This window comes from Chenopodium quinoa, unplaced genomic scaffold, assembly GCF_001683475.1.
Source record: "Chenopodium quinoa cultivar QQ74 unplaced genomic scaffold, ASM168347v1, whole genome shotgun sequence".
NCBI classification, from domain to species: domain Eukaryota; kingdom Viridiplantae; phylum Streptophyta; class Magnoliopsida; order Caryophyllales; family Amaranthaceae; genus Chenopodium; species Chenopodium quinoa.
The window spans coordinates 2183975-2203205 of NW_018745523.1; the positions used below are offsets into that span (position 1 = coordinate 2183975).

The following is a 19231-nucleotide window of genomic DNA, read 5'->3' on the forward strand; positions in this document are numbered from 1 at the left end:
AAAATCATTTTAAATAACAAGTACTCCATTTTTTGAGAAATTTTATGTGAACCTAAAGTTGAAAAATTACTTAGGCTACAACATTCAAACTAAAATTTTTAGTTACTTTAACTCTATTTCAAACTAATGCAGTTTTTAAATCAATATAATATAGTACACAAACATAATGGCATATATACGAAAATTCTAAGCTACATGTTGAAGTGTTGAACAACTAATTATTCCTTAGCTTAAAATTGGGCAACAATTTAAAAACAACACATGCTCCACTTGGGATCAAATATATATATATATCTTTAATAAATCAATAATGTGGTAAATTTTCAGTAAAATAACAAAACAAATTGACACCATTGTTTTTTCTTCTACTTCAATTCCATTTTTAATTTCTATCTTATTACTCTCTATTTACATTTTTGTATAAGTTCTTCTTATTTATTAGTGTACGTACTGAAATCAAAGTAGCTTTATACTCATATTATATACAAGTACAAATTAAGCAACTTTATGATATTAAATTTGTGTCAATTTGAAGAAAATATGAATATGTATTACATAGGGCAAAATGGCAAATGATTCAATATATTCTACATTTTACAATGTGTATGAAATGCATATATTCCATTGACATTGAATATATAAGATTGGACTAGACACTAGAGTCAATGAACACCTTGTAGGCAAAAACCTAATACACCATAATAAAATTAATTACTAGTAAAAAATACCAATGAGCCAAACACTCTCCGATGAAGTAAGCAACAATGATGTAAACACTCAAAATGTGTATGAATGTTGAAAATTCAATTCTCTAGCTTTTATATACTCACCAACTATTAATAATATCATATCAAGTCAGCATAAATCGACCCATAATAAATTAATAAGTCTACTCGTTACATATCATGTTGTTCTAAATTTTCGGAAGGACAACTCAAGCTCGACCCAACCCAAAGTACCTTATTGACAACAATAGTATTGGCCATGTTTACGTGTTTAAATCAAATTTAACTTATTTTAGTGTATTTGTTGTGCTTCTCAAAAAAAAAAAAAAAAAAAAAAAAAAGCATGAATGACTTAACACACAATAATAGTGTCAGAGGTGTCCTATCCATTCTTGTGTCCAACTGTGCTTCATATTGTGGTAGGCCGACTCAACCCATTGCCATTTTTATACTCTGTACTTAAAATCACATCTTATGTATATTATCGATCTTTGTTTTTTGATAATATAAAAACAAACATTAAAAAACGATTGATTCGAAAAATATTAAAGTAAAAGAATCTAAAGTGAAAATTTAATTAATGTTGTGCACACAATTACCACAACAATGTAAAGAGGGGAACAAAGGTTAGTTAGATTAGTGTTTGTCAAAGGGTAAAAAGTGGATAAGGATTTGACATTTATTTATTTACCCTTCCAATACTCTATATATTTATCCCCCTTCCTAGTTCCCACCTTAATCATCAACACATTTTATTTACAATATTTTACATATAATTAAGAATATAATATAATCTTTTTTAACCTCAATATATAAAATTACCCCCAATCATTTACATTATCTTACATTACTATACTATTAGTGGGGAGCCTCTCCCTATCTTCTTTGTCTAAAACAGAAGGTGGGTTCCTTAATTTTTTATTTTTTTTTAAATAATAAGGTAGGACTATTGGGGGCCAAGCACGTGACAAAGGTAGAGGTGAGTGTCAGCCATCATGTGACTTCTTTTATGGGCTTTTCTTTTTCTTTTTATTTTATAAAATAATTTGTCCCTCTTTTTTTTTTCTTTTTTTTTTTTTTTAAATAATCTAATTAATTATTCCTTTAAATTATTTTTGTATGAAACAAGTTTCTTGCACCATGCTAAGGAAGCTAAAGAGCGGTGGTCAAATACACTCTCACCACTACTCTCAATTTCTTTGTGGGTTCTCACACGTGCGTCTACTTGTGAAAATCAACGTGGCAGCACGTGTAGAGAAGTCACGTGGAATGAGAGTAATGCACGTGACCTGGGGTATGACCTTAACCTTCAAGTCTTCAACTATTGGCGTTGATTGAGAGGGAGAATTATAATTTTGACCCTTGACCTTCAAATATCGCTTTGATTGAGGAAAGTAAAAAATAAATGCATTATTGGAATTGTAAGGCCCAATGAAGCCCAACTCATTAGTAGTACTATATTTGGATATTACAACTGTTATTAAAGTGTTGTCAGATGAGCCCGGCTTACTACCGCATCTTATTGGTCTTTTTTTACGAGTTGGTTTAGATTGTCTTTGACAATTTCACATTATGAATTGGTTAATTTGGTTTCAGTCTATGACTTTCACTAGACACCTAGCAAACCTCCCCTCTTTTTTCTTTTGTGAATTACTTCTCTTCTGGCGTATTTATTGAGGGAGCCCCGGTTTCTCAAAATGAGAAACGAATTTGGTTAATCAAATGGCAATAGCGTAAATACTGAGGCTTGAAATCTGTGAACAATTGTTTAAAAAAGCCCATGTGCAACTAAGACAACTGGCGGTAACGTTTGAAGAGAGAAGCGGAGTTAACGGTGTTTGAAACGGAAAAAAATGAACCGTGAATACTCAACATTTGTTTTTTACCATGAGAGAGAAAGTGAATTGAGTAACTCTGTCAGAAGAGAGAGGAGAGAGGAGAGAGAATAATGGAAAAAGAGCTTGAAATTGAACAATGGAGAAAGCAAACGAAATTCAACATTAACAGCTAGATCGATCGAGAAGGCCATTATAATTTTGCTATCTAATTGAGGTAATTTATATCGTAGATTTGTGCAAGGGGTGTTTTTAGTTGTTAATAGTTGTTGATAATTGCTGGATTTGATTCCGACAAATTAGCTTTTGACCAACTAGTAATCTCGTAGAGAGGAAGTCATTTGAAATTATCCATCCTGATTACTTGGTTTTGGCTTTGCAAAATTATCTGCTAATATTCTGTATATTTAATGCTAAGTTAAATGGTGTAATTGATTGTTTTGTATTAGCTTTAATCGAATTGTTTAATTGAATTGTTTACCCGAATTGTTTAATTGAATTGTTTAATAGAATTGTTTACCCGAATTGTTTAATTGAATTGTTTAATTGAATTGAATTGTTTAATAGCGCAGAATTCAGCAAATTCAGATTAGCTTGCCTTTATTGTAGAATTTGTGATTTCAAATAGGTTACTAGTTGTTATTATGTAAATGTAATGCAATTTCAATGTAAAAACGTTGGTTTACTAGTTATATTCATCAGTGTTGATGTATAATCTCAATGCGGGCTGTGATACAGGTAACTAACTATTAATTATTGACCTTTGTTGATATTATGGATGGTGACTGTGATGCTATGGACGACGTGGCTGGTGAGGGGTGTTGGTCTGAATATGCAGATGACATGGATGACATTGATCTTATGCCTCCGATGTCCCCCATCCGCGAAGAACATCTTTTAAAGTTGTTGAATACCGTTCTTCCATTCATACAATGCAGACTATAGAGACAGTAGTTTCAACTAATAGGAGGAGTCCTGGTCCTGTTGTTGAAACCCCTAAAGTTGGCATGGTTTTTAGAAGATGGGAGGATATAGAGATTTATTACAAAAAGTATGGGGAGCAGGAGGGGTTTGGGGTTACGAGGGTGCAAGGAACGAAATCTAAAGTTACCAATGAGCGTAAGTGCATGACATGGAAGTGTGAGTGTTGGGGTGCCCCTAACATGAGGGCTCAAAGGGAGGCGAAGAAGAGGGCAAAGGCGATGGATGTTGGTGGGTGTGGAGGTAATGTTAATGGAGTCATAGGAGTGCAAGAGCATGCCCAAGGCAAGAGAAAGTCCAAAAAATGTTACTGCCCTGTTAAGATATATGCCGGGGTTAATGAACATGAGGAGTGGGAGTTAAGGAAGGTTTGTAATGAGCACAATCATGACCAAAATCCCAGTGATGCAGTCTTAGTTAAAGAATATAGGATGAAGAACTACACCTCAAATGTGAGAAAGACTCTGATTAATTTTTGGAAGAGGGTGTATCTGTTTCCAAAATTCGTAATGGTATGTCACATACGAAGGAGGTCTTGCCTTCTTTGAAATATATGGAACATGAGGTTTATAAAGCTAGGAGACTGAAAATGGAGGATGGTGATGCAACAGCCATGATGGCTTATTTTGACCGGATGCAAGCGGACAATCAGAATTTTTTCCATTGTCACCGATTAGACACACATGGTCGGTTGAAGGATGTGTTATGGGTGGATGCCAGGAGTCGGGCTGCATATGAGTATTTTGGGGATTTAGTATGCTTTGATGCTACCTATTTAACTAATCGATATGAACTTCCATTTGCAAATTTCGTGGGTGTGAATCATCACGGGCAGTCCATCCTATTGGGTTGTGCACTAGTTTCACGAGAAGATGCTGAAACATACACATGGGTTTTTCGACAGTGGCTTGCTTCCTTGGGCAACAGACCTCCTTTAGCTATTCTGACTGATCAAGCAGCATCCATGAGGAAGGCCTTGGTACAAACAATGCCCAGCTCCAGGCATCGCTGGTGTATATGGCATATTGTCAGGAAGTTTGGTGACAAACTAGGAAAGTGCGACAAGTAAGTGATTGCTTGTTTTGCTGTTTGTATATTATTGGTTGTCACTGTGTGATTGTGGTTGTTTTGCGTATTGATTTACTCAATGCTTGCATTGTAAACTGATGGTGCTTTTATAATGAAATTATATGTGTCACAAAAGGTACAAAGAGTTTAAGAGCCCCTTGAAGGCCATAATATATGAGAGTTTTACTGCGGAAGAGTTTGAAAGAAGGTGGCACGAGTGCATTAAAAAATACAAGTTGGAGAAGAATGAGTGGTTGGATGGCTTGTTTAAGGAGAGACATATGTGGATTCCAGCTTATATGCGGGAGTATTTCTGGGCGGGGATGAAAACCACGCAACGTGTGGAGAGCATAAACAGTTTCTTTGATGCGTTTGTTAATCGGAAAACCAGGTTGTGTGAATTCCTTGTACGCTACACAAGGGCAATGAAGAAGAGGGTTTCAGACGAGAACGAAGCCGACGCAAAGGCTACCAAATACATCAGACGCCTTGTGAGGGGGTTCAAACATGAGAAATTATTTCAGAAGTTATACACCGATGCTAAGTTTCAGGAAATTCAAAGTGAACTTACCCGAATGATGTACTGTTATGATGGTGAGGTAACTGTCATTGATGAAAGTACGACTCGGTATGTGATTGATGATAGGGTTTGGATTGTACCGGAAGGTGAAAGCGAGGAAGTAATCACTGATCGACGATGTAACTACTTTTTCATCTTCAATCATGTGACAAAGGAGGTTTCATGTGATTGTAGAAGGTTTGAAGCTCATGGCATCCTATGCAAGCACTGCATACGTGTGTTGGATAAGAACAAGGTGGTAAAGATTCCCGACAAATACATCGTCGATAGGTGGCGTAAAGATATTGTTCGGAAGCACACTAGAGTGAGGGTTGCGTACTATGATCCCACGCGGACCCCAGAAGTTAAGAAGTTCAACAACATGATGAATGTGTTTGAGCCGATATGTGATGATGCTGCAGTTGCTGATGATGAAACAGTGGACATAGTGGTGAAAGCATTATCTAAACTCCATAGCGAAGTCAAGGAGAGGAGAAAGAAATACATGGAGTTAATGGCTACAAAAAACCCACCGTCTAGTGAACCTCCACCCCAGTCAGAGATAGACTCCAACAGTTCGTGTCCACCCCAGTCAGAGTTAGGTATCCACAGTTCATGTCAACCATCTTCTTCTAATGTACAGGCTACAATTTTAGATCCGCCAATTAAGAAGCGACCTCGGGGCAGGACTAAAGGTTCCCGGAATAAATCATATTCTGAGACAGGTTATAAACCACCTAAGACCAGGAAAACCAAGGTAATTTTTGAGTCATTTCACTATGGCTTGTGAAGGTCATGCGGCTATGATGTTTGGTGTGAACTCATTTATCTTGACTTTGTTGAACAGGGGGCGAATCAGAATGATGAGTTGGGAGAGTTGCAGGTATATTGTGTTGTTGTTGCATCAATTTTTTTATTAAGCAGGCCTTAAGTGCTTGTGACTTGTGTTGTTATGCGAACTCTAATGTGGGTCTATTTAATTATACTAACCAGGACTTGGATCCCAGTGAGGTTGATGTTTGCAACACCCAATATGGTAGTGCTGATGTATGCAACTCCCAACATGGTGATAGTGTAAGCCTTGCTAATGATGCTGACTTGGTGATGGACACGAACAACATGGAATGGACCAAAGGTAACTCTGAAGCGTTTTGAGGCTATCCATGTAGTACTCCACCCTTTGAATTTGTACCTTCTACGAATATTGTGTTCTGTAGTTTGTAATGTCAAGTAGTAATTTTAGTAAAATCTAGTAACTGAGTTGTGATACTTTCAGATTTCGGTGATGAATTATATAAACAAGGGAATGCCTGTTATGGCCTCAACTTACTTATTGGATGTGTATGAGGATGACTGTGCTGGTAGCATCTAGGTGCAGCCTTAAGTATGGCTTGTTGGTCGAGATTACTGCCGTTGTTAAGTATTGGAACTTGATTAGTGTAGCCTTAAGCGTGCTTGTGTTTAGCTGCCCAATTTTGTGTACTTTGATCATCATTATTAATTAATTAAGCTCCTTTTCTATTTTAAAAAAATATATTAATCATATACTGGGGATGTCATACATGGCCCAACCCATGTATACAATATTGTCGTATGGGTTATGTTATATCAATGTATCATACCAATTTATTGGGCCTAAGCAATTGGGCAATCAGAATATGTTGAATATGTTGAAAATGTTTTTGAAATTTGGCAATTGGGCCTATACCAAATGTTTAAGAATGGAGATTGGTTTTTGAAAATGGATAATGGGCCCTATTCCATTACAAACACATTATCTAATTGAAACACATCTTAATAGTTGGACTTTCTAAAATTTGGCAATCAGCATATGTTGAAGTTGGGCAATTGGGCCTATACCAAAAGTTTAAGCATGGGGTTTTTCAAAATGGTTTATGTGGGCCCTATTCCATTACAAACATATTAGTTATGTAAACACATCTACCTAGTTGGACTTTCTTAAAATTTGGCAATTAGCATATGTTGTAACCAGGGAGAGTTAGGTTGTGGGCCCTATTCCATTTCAAACATATATTTAAAATAAAACACAGACAATACATTACCACAACAAGTGTAGCCCATAACAATACACAATACCATTAACACATGAATATAGTCCTACAATTCCATAACAAATCCAGTTCAACAATTTAGACAAATCCAGTTCAACAATTTAGAATATCATCCAAAAACTTACTACATGAAACCATTTCAGCCCAACACTAAGGTATAAATCAAATGTTAATGTAGTACGGCGTGTGTTGGTCCCAAAAATATACGATTACAAATCGCGTAACAATTTTATATGACTTATGTGTAACAATGTATAGGAGATAATGGAATAATGAATACTTAAACCCCGTTTGAGACCTATAAAACGAATACTTAAAGGAAATAATGTACGAATTGAGACCTTTAGTCTTCGAAGGGCACTAGAATTTAGGGGTGTCCATAGTTTGGATATCCAATCCAAACCGAATTATAAATTCGGTTTGGGTCCAAACTTTAAATCGGACCTGATGTTAAACAATTTATGTTAATCATGAATAATGTTTTATGTTATCGTACTAGTTTATTAGAAGTTATATATCAACTTAGTTTAATTCGGAATCGGATCCAACATAACCGAATTTTAATTCAGATTCGATCGGATTTGATTGGAAGAACAATTCGGATCGGATTAAAAAATAAAAACGAATTATAATTCGGATCGAATTGGCCTAACTAGAATAATGTGAATTTGATGACAAAACTTGCTATTCAAATGGGGGTAACAATGAAAATATGTATTTATTTTTGTTACAAACACATGCATTTGCATAATGGTTTAATACTCAAATTACACGCAAATTAGACTTATTCTATCAGCCACAAGCAACAGCTACTAGTCTAGACCTAAGGCTACACATTGAGTAGTCCCATCAGCTATAAAGTGATACTTCCAGGGAAAGAGTAGAGAGCTGTTGGACACGAGCTTCAATAATGAGGATAGATCAAATATAAGTTTAACAAAAATTGTAAAATAAAGAAGAGGGATTTTTGGAATAATCCAACGACATACGCAGTACCTCGTAAACACTTGATAGAGTAAATGATAAAAAGACAACGTTTGACCATAAATCACCAAAAAACTCCAAACTAAACATGTTTAACTCCAAGAGTAAATCCATAGTTTCTCACCTTTCTACATCTGAGATCACGGCCAGGAGCAGGGGAATTAGATTCCATCCCAAAAATTCTGTTATGTATTTCAATCATTTCAATCCATCTACCAAAGCCAAAATCGATGTGAATGGCATCGATTACTACCACAACCAATTTGATTATAGTGATTTCAATAAGATCCATGTACAAACCCTCAAGGAGGAGTTGCGGATGAACGACCATAACGACACACCGTACGGTAGTCCATTCCGGATGATGAAGTTTGAGGGGAATTACAGGCCTGCTTACATTCCCCTGCTATCTGACTTAGACGGATACTTACATAAAGAGGTTAGACACTTTATTAAATGGTTGAGCCTTCAACAAAGTCCCCTTGAACCGGAACTCATTCCAGAACAAGTGATCCCCATATTCGATCTGCGATTTGATGTAAACCCGGATCATATCGTCGACTACGCCCTCCCCACCGCACCTCGTGAGATCTTCATGGGGGCTTATCATGCTGGTGTGCATGTTATGGTGGTGACTCAATTAATATCCCAAATTAGCTTCAAAATCTGGAGTCGTCAAACTAATCGTAGGGGGCATAGGTACTTCAGAACAACAATAGAATCAGAAACAACCAATAAGTTTTCATGCCAATCTACATTCAGTAAGGGAAGTAGAATTGTGATTTGGAATTCTAGGGATGTTCACAGGCCCTCTTTTGCAGAAAACTTCGGAATCATTCACGACTCATATTCACCACTCCTCCTTATTGTCACTAAGGCAAGGGCATGGAAGCCAATGCTAAAATTCGTACAAAGTGAGCTCAAGGGAAACTACAGGGTTGAGGTAGTTGGCCCAAATTGTGGGTTAGGAGGAGTAATGTGTTTCTGGGCAAAAGGAGCTTCTCCATACTTCTCTTGCAGGAAGAATACCCTTTACGGAGAGGTTTTGTCAGCAAACATCATAGTAAGTATCCTCCCAACTAATTGATTAATTCAAGTAAATTTAAGTCAATTAAACAAATTTTCATTTGCCTCGCAGCCAAGCAAGCGATTGAATGACATTGGAAGGGAGACCTACTGCAGGGGGGTTTGTGAGTAATAATTTATCAATCATAATGCTTAATTTATGTAATTTCAATTCATGTGTATGATGGCAAACATTGTGTGTTTTAATCTCCGTTCATTCGTGCTGTAATAACACTTTTGTTTTTAAGGTTCATTATAGTTGCGGTAATTACAAAATTTAATCAAATTTAATTAAGTCCACGGCCATCTTGTTGTAGGAGGCCCATTATATTGTGCTTATACTAAATACTAAATCAAAGTATTGTGATTTGTTGGGCCTACTTAAAAATGTCGCCGAATTCCAAGCACTGTGGCCCAATCGCTTCAATTTTTTGTTAAAAGGCCCATAATATTCTGATGACAGCCCTAGTACAGTGTTCTCATTGGTTGGGCCAAGTATAGCGTAAGGCATGCTTCCACCCTTGTTTAGTGTGGCCCAATCGTATCATTTGGTATAAACGTTGGACGTGGGCCACAACGTGCGTGGCTTGGTAAGAATTGTGCGCGTAAGATTGCACCAATTTACAAATGGGTCAAAATTTGGGCGCGTAAAATATGCGCCATTTTAGTACGTCACATTACACTTTCCACTGTTCATTCCCGCTTTTGTGAAATCAATACTATACAAGCAACACATCACTACAAACAGACATACCCCAAAGATTATATTCACCCTACAATCCAATGGTAACCCCAGTCGAAATACCTGTAGATGAAACTAATAGGCTCCAAATATGCGCTAGAGACTTGAAGAGAAGGCGAGGGAGAGGTTTTTGGATCAACCATGGTTGTAAAAACAAATTTGTTGTGTACAAGAACAGGTTGGTTCCAGAGACTGTTGTAGAAACCACTTCTCTTATCGTCAAATTCAAGCCTCCTCGACCTGTAGGTGGATACCTACAAATGGGTAAAAGGATATTGGCTGTTGTACAGTCCGTATCAAGCGTTGAACAACAGAAGCTCAACCTGCAATTAGTTACTGCTGCAACCGTTGCTGATTGGATTGCCCATGGACAACGACCCGCTGGTGACATATTGCTTCTTAAAAAGAATTCCATTGTCCCAGCTCACCTTCCAGATCTTTCAGATTTGGCACTATTACCTGTTCCATTGAAAATAGCAATACAAAGGATTATCATCAAATACGAGGGTGCAGATGGAATTGGGGTAGAACATGTTATCCCAAAGTGCGTGGAAAATATGGTAGACCCAAGTTCAATACTGCCGACTCTAATGGAATCGTGCTCCCTTCAAGTGGGAAGACATCAGTTGGAGATAAACGGCTACTCCGACGACTTGAAGGTTTTTACAATTAACGGCTCACAAACTTTTACACAATTGTCAGCTAGCTGGATTTGGTTATCCGGAAATGTGTTGGATGGACGGAAAGTGACACTACAATACAACGTAGATAGTTCCACCGGTGAAGACATTGGGACGAGGATCATGGTCTGGAATTGTAGGGATATGGCGAGGAACTCATTTCTCCCTCAATTCAAGCACTTGTATGAGCTACACATGCCCGACTTGGTTGTGTTAACAGAGACAAGATGTTCTGTTCAAATGTCTCGCTTCATTTTTAATAATGTCAACTTCTACCGCTCGGTGGGACGTTCACAGTAGGGGTGGCAATTCGGGTCAGCAGGTCGGGTTCGGGTCAGATTTCGGGTCGATTTCGGGTTATGCTTAGAAACTATTAAAAATAGTGTAAAACTTAATATTATTACGAAATATGAAATTTGGGTCAAATCGGGTCGAATTCGGGTTGTTCGGGTTCGGTTCAGGTCGGGTTCGGGTCTCTCTCAGTAACTTCGGATCGGGTTCGGGTCGGGTTTTCGTGTCGGGTCAGGGTTTGCCAGCCCTAGTTCACAGTATGAAGTGATTGGAGGGGTTTTCCTGATTTTTCGGGATAAGAGACACAAAATCCAGAGCAGCGAAGAGAACCAGGTGATGAATGTATGGAAAATTATAACAAGTTAAATGTTAATCTAATGTTATTCACTGTTATCTGTTGTTGTTACATATTGCCAATTGATATTTTGCAGTTTTACATCCTCCATTGGCATAAGTATATTGTATTTTGGTAGATATATATTTTGGCAGATATAATGCAATGCCATTTACTATTAACTTTTGTTATTGTTCAGATTCGGCAATAGTAGATGTTTGATCTGTCATTAGCGAATTGTAATATGTTGTGATTTAACAGTTCAAGTTTATCAATATCATCGGGCATTTGTTGATGTAGTATCCTCTCGGTTTTAAGGCCTTAAAAGGCCCACTATAACTAAGTTCCACAAAGTTGGGTTAAATTAAAACATCCAACTATAACACAAAAAAACCGGTCTTTTAAGGGCCAAAAGGCCCACTTCAATTAAGCAGGTCTTGCATTTGTTGATGTAATATCTTGTAAGTTTAGGCCCACTACACATAAGGCAGCACATATACAGCCCATTTATGGTCTTTTAAGGCCCAAAGGGCCACTACAACTAAGGTCCACAAATTAGGCTTAACGTAAAACATGTAATTAGCAATAGTAGGCTTTTGGGCCGCATCTAAATATTTTCATGGGCCGTAACACATGGGCTAGAGGGTATTAATGCACGATTCTTATTGTTCAAAACATTTGGGCCGCATCTAAATATTTTCATTTACGACCCTTCTCATTTTCGGCCCATTTACAGAGTAGTAAGGGTTCCTAAAGGCCATATCACCATCAGTGTTTGTTCTTCCCAAACCAGCCTTCCTACTTCCAACTTTGTGCTTACTGTGATTACGACAATGGTGTCGAACTATGAAACTTACAATCCTGGCACACCCTCCCCACCTGATACACCAACAAGCAGACATAACCCATTGGAGACACCTCCGGACACACCTCCGTATAGTCAGCAGGTCATCCACACATGGAGGTCTTATGTGTCTCAGTTCGCACCAACAGCGACTGGTATATCAGACCTAAGCCCAAACAAAGTAGAATTTATGATGGAGACCCAACAAATTGAAGAGGTCAACATAGTTCCTGGAAACGTACTCCGTCGGATAATTTGCAACCCTGGTGAGGTACCAGATGAGTGGAAAGAAATGCAAATGCTGTCAAACGATGGAGATCTACACCCAGCCCACCTCCCTAACATTTCTGATCTGGTTTTCCTCACCGAGCCAGTCAAAAGGGTGTTTTTCTGGTTGATGGCTAAACTGAATCAAGAAGATTCAAGGGATGTAATCCCACCTGAATTCTCCTACATTCTTGATCCTCCTCCCGTCCTGCCACATGTAATTGAAATGATTCATGTACAATATGTTGCAACGACAATGGATACAAGCAGCTGGTCAAACGCGGTGTTGTTGTTCAACGCTGTTCAAAGAGAAAGGCAAATTCAATTTAACATACACTAGGATGGAGCAGAGGATGAAGAAAGACATATTCAATTATCCGTAGTTCCACGGTACTACATTTTAATTGATCCTGCTACTGGACAGGAAACTGAATTCCTACCGGGTGTTACTCATGAAGATGATGTGCATGCATATCCGTACTCACCAACAATCCCTAACACTATCATTCTGTACTGGAATGCAAGAGTGATTGCAAGGGCCTCTTTCGGAAGGCACATAAATTCCTTGATCAACCAACACCATCCACACATGGTGGTTATTTCAGAACACCGAGTTTGCAGGGCAGACACTGAAAAGATAGTGCGTGCACTCCCATATAATGGGTGGTTGATGGTGAACCCCGACAACATCTCTGGTGGAATTATCATACTCTGGATGTCAAGGTACTTGTCCTTCTTACCAATCAGAACAACAACCAAGGGTGTCCTGGGTCTCATTCAGGTAAAAGCCCAAAAAACTATTCGCTCTTGTTAATTAGACACTAATATGCATAACCATTGCAATAACCGCGTGTGTGTGCACTTGTTGTAGGGGCCAGGGATGTAAAGCATGATGAATGGTCGTGATTTCGTAAATAAGGGGCGCTGAACTCGTAGATATTGCGGCATGGAGTACTAGGTTGTTGCAATGGATGTGTATCAACAATGTTTTGAAGCCCACGGTTTATATGTTCTAACAACTAAGTTATGTTCTTGGCTTGTATTGTTGTGATGTACAACTTATCAGTTATGAAAACATATTATTGGCTATTATTGTGCTAACAAACAACAATCATGACATTAATAGTATTATTACATTGTGTATCTTGTAATTGTTTATTCCCGTGTAAAGTTACAATGATACAATCTAAATGCTATTAGTACAATAAAAAGAATGAACTCACTTAACAAACTGTAAATCATATGCCTTGCTCTTTTGTCGATCGTATCCTTGTTGAACAACTACGTTGACACAATCGGCTTGCTCTTCTTGTTGTTGAACTTTGCATATCATTTCACCAACCTGGTGCACCACGAAATATAATATGAGCACCAAACACCAAAAAACTCATACGAGCACATGAATCCTTATAACTATTACACATGCTAACCTCTATGTACTGAACAGATTCATTAGGTACTGGATTTCGGACAAAACAAGGATTTGTCGCACATCTAATCCTCCTTGCCTTAAGAGGTTTGAGTATGTATGGAATTACCTCATCGTTAGGTTGTACATTCCAGAACGATAGCATTTATTAACAAGTATTCCTCACTACTCTTAACTTCTGATTCAATTATAACAGTGTTGTTTAACAAACCTGAATCAAACTTGGTCCGTTGCTATCCCTAGCCTCCTTAGGATGACTCTCTCAATATGCAACGTCAATCATCTGAAATACGTACATAATAAGCATACTTACATAAGAGCATAAAAATCCTTTAAAAACACCAAACAACATGGTCCATTGCTACACTCACCCCCATTTTACCAAAGTCACCATCAATGGAGTGACGATCAAGCCTTGCAAATGACCCAATTTCCTGAATATTCCAGACTATGATCCTGGGAAATACACCCCATCTTAGCGGCACCCTATTCAGCCTGTCCAAGTACATAATCTGTTCAAATCTTAAGACAATTAATACACAATACAAATCAAGCAACATATGACAAATTATGCTAATAACTAACCAGAAGGAATATCTTACCACAATGAGTAACAAACAGCCTCCAGAAGCATAACCATCAGCATAAAACTTACGCGCAAAGGATGATACACTGCCTAGTAACTTCGACACCACCAACCCACACCAGTCATAATCCATGCAATCATGTGCACATGTCAACGCAAGAACAAGATCGGCTGAAAGTCTAGGAGACTGGGTTGGACATAATACCATGTGGAGGGACAACAATAGGAATAGAGTCTTGAATTCAACTTCCTCCCCATCCATCCAATCACCCTCCAGTCTTTCCATCAGCCTAGGATTCACAGATACACCCTTACTAGTATATACCTTACCCTCATAACCATTACACGTAGTTTCCCACGACTGCCCATACTTATTCAATATTGCTTCAACCTTATATTTTAACTCTGATGTCATATTCTTCTTTGTAGGGACAGCCTTCCCACCATTAGGAATTCCTAAAACCCAATACACTTGATTAGGAGACAGACTAAATTCCTTACCATCTGGAGATATCAAAATTTTACTAACTGGATCAACACGAGTCAACAACCAATATGCCAATTGCCTGGGTAATTGCATGCCTCACGAGGCAAGATGCAGTAAACCACCAAATCCCATTTCTGTTACCCACCTCCAATGTCTTCCGTCAAACTTTTGACAAATTCTACCAAATGACTCTATACGGCATGTCAAGTTGGGTGCTTGTGCATCATCAAACGGGTGATATATTACAACCCCAATGACCAGAAGAATCTATGGCACATACATATGATGCATTAATTAACAAAGTAGCAAGCAAACCTTAGAGCTACCACGAGCAAATTGTTTCAAAACTTCCCCCTTGCCTTTTAATGCCCCTCCAACAGTATGGAAGTTATCCTATGAACAAGTAGAAGGTCACCATTAATTAAATAGGTATACAACTCTGCAAAAAAAGAACCTAATAAATCTCAGGTTACCTTAAACATCTCTGGATGCAATTGTCCAATCTTCCCACACCTAACGCTGCCAGCCTTTTTCACACACAATTTCATTTTAAGTAAACTGTCATTCCCAACTATGCATAGTTACTCGGTGAACATACAACATACCTGATCAAAATCAAAATGCCTTTTCCTTTTGGTAAAACGACCAAGTTCCTACAACCAGACAAGTTATCTTTCACAGTTATATCAATTAACAGATTAATCTAACTAATTTAGATTAAAAAAAAGTCAGAATATATACCAACTCAAGATCAACACAGGAACAATCTTCTCTTAAATGTGCAATATCCATTGCTGTAAAATGTGATGGAACAACACATATACCTGCACATTTTCATACCGTATAAACATAACACCTTTACACAACTCTAATAACACCAAATACTTCAGGGAATACAAGAACATTACTACAAGAACTATTGATTCGCCAGACGTAACTCAGATGAAATAAACACAATAACGAGTTTTAATAACTACAAGAACTATCAGCGACAAAAATAACATTAATTGTCCCAATATTTCTAGCTAATTGATTCAAGCGAATGCAATAATAACATTAATTGTCCCTACATTCGTAACAAATTGATTCGGATAACATAATAACTTGAATCCGGAAACCCTAAGTAGAAGCAAATAATAAAGAATTGATTCAATCAAAAAATAAAATTGAATCTAAAACCCTAACTGTAAATAACAAACTTAGCATTGGAAACCATACCAGCAATAGCTCCAATTGGGGATTATCCAGGTTGAAGTTCTTACGGCTCCAAAAATCAACTCAAAACCATACCAGCAATACGCTCCAATTGGGGATTATCCAGGTTCAAGTTCTAACAACTCCAATTTCTTACAAGTGCAAAGACGACTGATGAAGGTGATAATCCTTAGGAGGGAGAGACCCAAATTTACTGAGGAGAGAGAATTATTACTGAAGAGAGAGAAAGTAAACAGAGTAACAACGTTAGGGGGTCAACAAAATTTGGGTTAACGGTCAACGAAAACAAGAGCTAACGTCTGTCTTCAACGATTATGATCAAATGTCCAAATTACCCTTACTTTCCGACGCGAAATGACGACGCCACCCCTTGATAAACAACATTTGTTTCTCATTCTGATAAACTTGAATTAGCTCGTATTTATTTGTCCCATTTGATATTTTATGTTCTCCAAGAATACCTTAATAGAAATTTCTTTAATTCTGTAGACGTTAAAACGAATCTAGTAAGACATCACATAACTATATTATTTTTTACAAGGTATAATATAAATTAGTGAGAGTTCATAGTCATAGGCATAGCTTGTAAAGTTTTTACCCCAAAAATACAATGAAACAATGGCTTTATCTTAAGAGATATTACTCAAATTAGAAAGTATTTTGACGTTTCTGCCTTCCCTTTCTTTCTCTCCATTTTGTGAGGCTCTCCCTATACAACTAGACCAACCCCTATCACAATGCACCTAAGCCCGCCCCTTTTTTTTTGTAGAGAGAGTTATACATAGGATAAACGTTGTACACATGATTCAATCATAGGTCTTAGGTATCACCTCATTAACCAAGATAAGAATGAATTTAAATACTACCTCCGTTTCATGGTTTTTGCAACTTTGAAATATTTTATATCTCACAAATAATGCTCAAAGTTGCAAAAAACATGAAACAGAGGTAGTATAATCTTGCGCATGAGATATGAATTTCGTTACCAATTTACATATAAAATCATTTTAATTGCCGCGTGTCAAATAGGTTGCTTATAAAAAAGCTTATGGAATAGAATCCAATACTTCCTTCACAATAATAATTTTGTTATACTTTCTTTGTTTTTCTTTTATTGCACCATAAAAACTTTTACACTATATAGTCACATAATGTTGGAAAAATATAGTCATGTGGTATCTAGTTAAATTCGTATTGAAATCTACATTTCAAATGTCAATTTTTTATAATTTTTACAAAAAGTATAATTGAAAATATTAATAGGCAAAGTAATATATTAGCAAGTGTGAAATCATTCATGGTGCAATAAAAAAAAAAAAGAGCGGATGAAGTATGTAAACTTTATACTCCCTCAGTCTCTTATTGTTTTGCTCCATGAGAATAATGTTACTTTATTAATTTTGGTAGGAATTTATTTATTTATTTTATTTTATTTTTTGGTGTTTAGAGAGCCACAAGGGCGGGTTGAGATTCGATCCCAAAATCACCTGAAATCGGGAAGAAAGCTCTAACCACTTGAGCTATGACTCACTCTCTGGTTGGAAAAACTGATGAGTGAAGAAAGTGGCAAGGTCACTGGGGTGGTTGTGAAATTAAAAGTGTGGTTCTATAAGTCTAAAAATAAAATGGAGTAAAAATAAAAGGACGGTCTAAAAGAAAAATTAGGGCAAAAAATAAGTGACAGAGAAGAGCACACAGGAAGTAAGTTCTAAATTTCTAATTAAATCAAGCAAGTTTAAAAATTTAGTAGGCTCATCTAAAAACTCAGAACATTGGATCATTGACTTGAATAAATTATCACCTAAACGTTTCAAATTTAATAGCCCAAACCTAATCGAGTTTTGTCTTTTGCAGGCCGAGCTTGTATTTCTGTAAAGATCATTGGCCCAAGTATCTTGTGTGGGCTTTGGATTGTTGTTTGAAGGGCTTTAAATTGTTTTTGGTGGGGTGTTTTATTCCTTTTCTCCATATATTCGTGTAATTAAATTTATCATGCTAAACATACTTTGGTTAGAAGAGAGGGGGTGATGGTTAGACTTATAAGTACGTAATATTCATCTTATTTTTACTTACTATGTGATATAGGTCCAAGTATATTAAGTTTGTAATTAATGAGGTTTGATAATGTAAGTTTTGTCTAATAAACTTATCATATATAGTTGAGTTTTGTCCAATTAGGATTACCAATTTCAATTTACATTAAAATCCATTAATTTTGAATGAGTTAAATTTGGGTACCAATTCATTTCTGACAACTTAAGTTTAAGTTCCTCTAAAAAAAGGTTATATATTTTATTAGTAAGTTGAGGTAAATTCAGATAATTGTATATTATTATATAACAACATACTCGGGTTATGAATGTCATTGTAAAAGGAGATGATAATGTGTAATGTTAAGAAATTTTTGATTAGGTCATGTTTTATTTACTTTATTTCTCCTTATTAGGTTTGAGAAGTTAAGTTTAAACAACATAGGTTAATGAGAGAGAGGTTTATATAAGATTGAATCTGTAAAATAAGTTCTAATGAGAATTGATAAAGGGCACTCAAGCTCAGCATGTAATTAAAATAAGTTTAAATACGATTAATTTAGTTTAGGTAAGTGAAAATAAAATAAATAAGATACTCTCATACAAAGTAGTATATACGTCTTTTTTCCTACTCATATTTCCTTTAAACACACAAGACTAGGCTACAACAGTTGTCATTTAGTAAAGTTTTTACTCTAAGTCAAAATTTAAAAACATCACTTTGATGCACAACACTATATGCTATTTTCTCCACTTTATATTGTTTTTCCTGGCCTATTTATACATTGTGCTTTACTTGGAATGCAATTTTTTGTAGAATAATGTTTAATTCGAGTCAGATTGACATGTAAGAGGTTCTGATTCGGTACGTAAGACCCTTCTCTTTACCTATATCGAAAAAAAAATACCTTATATACTATGAGTATTAAAGATGAATGCAAGTATTTGTTCTATTAAACATGCTCTTGTAACTAGTCAACTATGATTATTTTTTTCAAGCTTTAACATTGGAATTACATACGTAATGCAGTTTATTT

The 19231-nt window shown here is 36.6% G+C and overlaps 1 protein-coding gene across 1 annotated transcript; it reads left to right on the forward strand.

The window, feature by feature from the left end:
* The first annotated feature begins 3492 nt into the window (after positions 1–3492).
* On the forward strand, positions 3493–6540 carry LOC110715456 (protein FAR1-RELATED SEQUENCE 6-like). The gene is made up of 6 exons (XM_021894037.1): positions 3493–3993; positions 4071–4606; positions 4746–5925; positions 6016–6051; positions 6162–6269; positions 6445–6540. The coding sequence occupies exons 1-6, from the start codon at positions 3493–3495 to the stop codon at positions 6538–6540; spliced, it is 2457 nt and encodes an 818-aa protein (XP_021749729.1).
* Positions 6541–19231: the final 12691 nt, after the last annotated feature.